We start from the raw sequence: 6000 nt of genomic DNA on the forward strand, positions 1-6000 counted from the left end.
AAGAAGATGAACTGCAGGTTCACGCTCTACAACAACATCCGTAGAGTACGACCTTTCCTCACACAGGAAGTGGCGCAGGTCCTAATCCGGGCACTCATCATATCCTGTCTGTACTACTGCAACACTCTGATGGCTGGGCTCCCCGCTTGTGCAATCAAACCCCTGCAACTTATCTAGAACGCCGCAGCCCATCTGATGTTCAATCTTCCCATGTTCTCCCATGTCACCCCACTCCTCCCTACACTCCATTGGCTTCCGGTCAAAGCTCGCATCCACTAGAAGATCATGATTCTTGCCTAGGGAGCAGCAAGGGGAATGCCCCTCCCTACATTTAGGCTATGCTCAAACCCTACACCCCAACCCGAGCTCTTTGTTCTGACACCTCAGGTCTCTTGGCCGTCCCAATCCTACAGGAGGTCAGCTCCTGCTCATCCCAATCAAAGCTCTACTCTGTCCTGGCACCCCAATGGTGGTACTAGCTTCCCTCTGATGCTACGACAGCAGAGTCCCTGCCCATCTTCTGAAAACAAAACATTTGCACTTGTCTTTTACTACTAGCCCCCGACTTTTCTGAAAAATGTACTTACTACAACTGTGATATGTGGTTGTCTCACCTAGCTCGGGGGGCCCCCAAGTGGCGCAGCAGTCTAAGGCACTGCAACTCAGTGTTGGAGACGTCACTACAGACCCTGGTTTGTTTCCAGGCTGTATCACAACCGGCCGTGATTGGGAGTGCCATAGGGCGGCGCACAATTGGCCCAGCATTGTCCGGGTTAGGGTTTGGTAGGCCGTCATTGTAAAGAAGAATTTGTTCTTAAATGACTTGCCTAGTTAAATAAGGGATAAATAAAAAATAAAAAAGCTATCTTAAGATGAATGCACTAAGTGTAAATTGCTTTGGATAAGAGCATCTGCTCAATGACTTAAATGTAAATGTGACTATGTAAGTAAATACATGTAAGTACTCTCTGTTGCATCACGGGTGAACACTCTTTGAAGATCCCTCATTTGGTTTTTAGACAACACTGCGGGGATAGTGACCAGACGTATAGGGTTCCAGACTTAATTGATTGATTGATTGATTGATTTATTGATTTAAAACATGTAGGGTTAATGGTTGTGTCATTTGGTTTCCAGACAACACGGCGGGGATAGTGACCAAGCGTGTGGGGTTCCAAAGGCGGGTCCAGGAGTACTACGTGGTGCCTGTGGTGGTAGAGGACAGTGGCTACCCAGCCCAGAGCAGCACTGGCACCCTTACTGTCCGCGTGTGTGCCTGTGAGACCGACGGTTCCCTCCTGTCCTGCACGGCAGAAGCAGTCTTCCTACCAGTGGGTCTCAGCACCGGGGCAGTTATGGCCATTTTACTGTGCATGGTCATACTCCTGGGTAAGTCATGTCTGTCAGTCAGAGATTGTAGTGTAGAAACACAGTATCTCTGAACGTACAGTATACAGAATATTATTTCCATTTGACACCCACCTTGACGATGATAAATGGCAATAATGGTAATAACGGCTTCCTCCAAGTGTTAATTTCCTGCTATACACTGTAAATGTACATTATCATAATGTTAATGTGTACAATCACACACCAGGGGGAGCTGAAGTCCTAACGTACAGTAATGTCATTAAATTTACCGTTACAATTTGAAAAATGGCCCTTGAAACAATCCCATAATCATACTTGTAGGTCGATTTAGCTCACTTATCTTGGTCCAGCAATTACTCCCTACTTTCTCCTACTAAAGTATAATCTCTTACTATTGAATAACATAACACAGTGAGCACTATAGTAGTGTGGAGTAGGCTGCTGTGTTGTACTCTCTGCTGTCTGCCACTGGAAGGGAGGAAGAGAGAGGGAGGGAGAAGGAGAGATGAAAGCATTGTGAAACAGCCTTTCATCCTGTCTGACTGCTGCCTCAGTACAATAGTGACAGATGGCATGTCAGAAATGGATCACGGCTGGCCTCAGGCTGTGATTCCTTTAAGTTCTCCTGCTGAAAAAAAGAATGGCTGAAGAAAAGAGGAAATTAACTAATGGCTCCTCACACATGACATCCCACTGTCTCTCTTCCCATTGCCTCCTACAGTACCCTGAAAAGCTCTTGAAATTCACGTCACTGTATATTTTCACTGCAGTACATCTATGTATGGAGACGATAAAACGGTGGGTGTGGTGCGCTTGTTTATTTTGTATTGTATTGATCGTGGTGCGCTTGTTTCTTTTGTATTGTATTGATTGTGGTGCGCTTGTTTCTTTTGTATTGTAGTGATCGTGGTGCTCTACGTAGGCCTGAGACGGCAGAAGAAGAGGGAGACATTGATGTCGTCCAAGGAGGACATCAGGGACAACGTGATCCACTATGACGTCGAGGGGGGTGGCGAGGAAGACACCCACGCCTTCGACATGGGCACGCTGAGGAACACCAAGGCTATCAAGGAGAACATGCTCCGCCGGGGCACAGGGTCATGGTCAGATGTCACCACTCAAACTGAGATCAATGGGTCAACCCCTACTACAGAGGGCAGCACTAACATCATCAGGGACTATATTCACCAGCGTCTCCAGGAAAACCACCTGGGTTTCTCTGCTCCCCCGTATGACTCGCTGGCTACATACGCCTACGAAGGGGATGGGTCAGTGGCAGAGTCGCTGAGCTCCATCGAGTCGTGGACGGTGGACGGCCGTGAGGACTTCAGATACCTCAGCGAGTGGGGGCCGTCCTTCAAAACTCTGGCGGGGATATTAGACAAAGACAAAGCAGATCCTCCCACTGCGGAAGTGGAGGAGAGCTGAGAGCACTTGTAAAGACAGGAATGACAGAAAATACTATTTGATTTGCAAAAGTTGTTTTACTTTTATAGTACTTTTATAGACAATGGGAATAAAATACAAGCCGTTCACTTAAGTTTTTATCATAGTTTTGTGGTGGTTGTTGTTGTTTGTTTTTTGGTTAAAATAAACTTGACAAGCTATCAAAGTGCCTTGGGAACTGTTCTGTTTTTATCTAACTACAGAATCTACTAAATGTCTTTATTGTAAGAATGTAATAATCTATTGAAAAGAGTTTAACAGTTTAACAGTTTTTTATTCTTCTCACGTGCATTAGCATGTGTGTCACTTGTCGAAGTAAGCAAATAGAATATGAACCTAAAAGTCGCACCTTGAAGGTGACGAAGAAATATATAATTCCATTTTTATTGTGCAGGTAAAAGCAACATAAATCATTTTTAAGTGTGTGGCTCATCAAACATGCAATATCAACACACAGCGTTATTCTACTCCCAGAGAACAACGTTGCATGTTGACCCTAATAAACATGTCATCATACTAAATCAATATTATGTTATTCACATCTACAGCAGTAACCCACAGCCCCCAGGCCAGAAGCACCTCTGGAAGTGAAAACATGGATCAAGACATCATAATCATCAGGCTGCTAAGCTACTGGTATCCCACTGCATAGTATCATGTTCCTTGCTCACATGCTGGGGCCTAAATTGGCCAATCTAATTCAGTGCAAAGACATATTAATGAATTCCCTTTTCCCCAATACTATACCACAAGTAGAGCTCTAGATTTACCCTGTTTTATTTATGCAGTTGAAATGGCATATTCTGAGGAATTCCCTCCTCTTTTATTTCACCATTATTTTGACAGGGAATCTGCGGAGACAAAGGTTTCTGTCACAGATGAGCCCTGCATCACATCAATACACATCAATATACATTATGCACACCATTATACACATCATTATACACATCAATACATATCAATAAACATTATGCACACCATTATACACATCATTATACACGTCAATACACATCAAAGCAAAACACGATCATAGAAAACAAACACATTTTTCAGTAAATGGTCAATAAGTCTTGTTGATTTGCCCTGGAGGCACCAATTCATCAAATTTTAGAGAGCCTTGGAGATTATTCCATAAGTAAGGTGAAAATAAACTAAAAGCAGATTTACCTCTCAGTGGAGTTCGAAGGGATCTACAGAGTTAGCCATCCCTGAGACTGAGTGTGGTATCTCGTACATCTGTAAGATAACAATGAAGTAAGGTACGGCGGAGGTTTACGCAGGAGGGCTTTATAAACAAAAAGAGTGCAATGCATTGATCAATGAGACCTCAGAGAGGGCCAGTCTACTTTCTAATACAGAATGCAGTGATGTGTACTGAACCTATCACCTGTAATAAATGTTGTGTGCTATGATAAACAGCTGCATTCATATACAGTGGCTTGCGAAAGTATTCACCCCCCTTGGCATTTTTCATATTTCATATTACAACCTGAAATTTAAATGTATTTTTATTTGGAGTTCATGTAATGGACATACACAAAATAGTCCAAATTGGTGAAGTGAAAGTAAAAAGATAACTTGTTTCAAAATATTCAGAAAAATAAAAAACGGAAAAATGGTGTGTGCATATGTATTCACCCCCTTTGCTATGAAGCCCCTAAATAAGATCTGGTGCAACCAATTACCTTCAGAAGTCACATAATTAGTTAAATAAAGTCCACCTGTGTGCAATCTAAATGTCACATGATCTGTCACATGATCTCAGTATATATACACCTGTTCTGAAAGGCCCCAGAGTCTGCAACATCACTAAGCAAGGGGCTCCACCAAGCAAGCGGCACTATGAAGACCAAGGAGCTCTCCAAACAGGTCAGGGAAAAAGTTGTGGAGAAGTACAGATCAGGGTTGGGTTACAAAAAATATCTGAAACTTTGAACATCCCACGGAGCACCATTAAATCCATTAATAAAAAATGGAAAGAATATGGCACCACAACAAACCTGCCAAGAGAGGGCCGCCATCAAAACTCATGAACCATGCAAGGAGGGCATTAATCAGAGAGGCAACAAAGAGACCAAAGATAACCTTGAAGGAACTGCAATGCTCCACAACGGAGATTGGAGTATCTCTCCATAGGATCATTTTAAGTCATACACTCCACAGAGCTGGGCTTTACGGAAGAGTGGCCAGAAAAAAAGCCATTGCTTAAAGAAAAAAATAAGCAAACACGTTTGGTGTTCGCCAAAATGCATGTGGGAGACTCCCCAAACATATGGAAGAAGGTACTCTAATCAGATGAGACTAAAATGTTGCTTTTTGGCCATCAAGGAAAACGCTATGTCTGGCGCACACCCAACACCTCTCATCACCCCGAGAACACCATCCCCACAGTGATGCATGGTGGTGGAAGCATCATGCTGTGGGGATGTTTTTCACTGGTCAGAAGTGAAGGAATGATAGATGGTGCTAAATACAGGGAAATTCTTGGGGGAAACCTGTTTTAGTCTTCCAGAGATTTGAGACTGGGACGGAGGTTCACCTTCCAGCAGGACAATGACCCTAAGCATACTGCTAAAGCAACACTCGAGTGGTTTAAGGGGAAACATTTAAATGTCTTTGAATTTAAATGGCCTAGTCAATGCCAAGACCTCAATCCAATTGAGAATCTGTGATATGACTTAAAAATTGCTGTACACCAGCGGAACCCATCCAACTTGAATGAGCTGGAGCAGTTTTGCCTTGAAGAATGGGCAAAAATCCCAGTGGCTAGATGTGCCAAGCTTATAGAGACATACCCCAAGAGACTTGCAGCTGTAATTGCTGCAAAAGGTGGCTCTACAAAGTATTGACTTTGGGGGGGTTGAATAGTTATGCACGCTCAAGTTTTCTGTTTTTGTCTTATTTCTTGTTTGTATCACAAAAAAAAAATTTTGCATCTTCAAAGTGGTTGGCATGTTATGTCAATCAAATGATACAAACCCCCCAAAAATCTATTTTAATTAAATGTGGTAAGGTAACAAAATAGGACAAATGCCAAGGGGGTGAATACTTTCGCAAGCCACTGTATAACTGAAATTCTTATCCATATCTTCAATCTAAGCTTACTAGAAAGTGTGTGCCCTCAGGCCTGGAGGGAAGCAAGAGTAATTCCGCTACGCAAGAATAGTAAAGCCCCCTTTACTG

General features: G+C 43.0%; 1 protein-coding gene across 1 annotated transcript in view; it reads left to right on the top strand.

Annotated features, from left to right (window-relative positions):
• Positions 1 to 2799, top strand: part of LOC120055262 (cadherin-12-like) — a 29212-nt gene extending 26413 nt beyond the window's left edge. The window contains exons 10-11 of the mRNA XM_039003147.1: positions 1138 to 1389; positions 2273 to 2799. Coding sequence (XP_038859075.1) covers positions 1138 to 1389; positions 2273 to 2799 — 779 coding nt within the window. The remainder of the gene's footprint in view (positions 1 to 1137; positions 1390 to 2272) is intronic.
• Positions 2800 to 6000: the final 3201 nt, after the last annotated feature.

The sequence above is a fragment of the Salvelinus namaycush genome, chromosome 11 (genome assembly GCF_016432855.1).
Source record: "Salvelinus namaycush isolate Seneca chromosome 11, SaNama_1.0, whole genome shotgun sequence".
Classification (NCBI taxonomy): domain Eukaryota; kingdom Metazoa; phylum Chordata; class Actinopteri; order Salmoniformes; family Salmonidae; genus Salvelinus; species Salvelinus namaycush.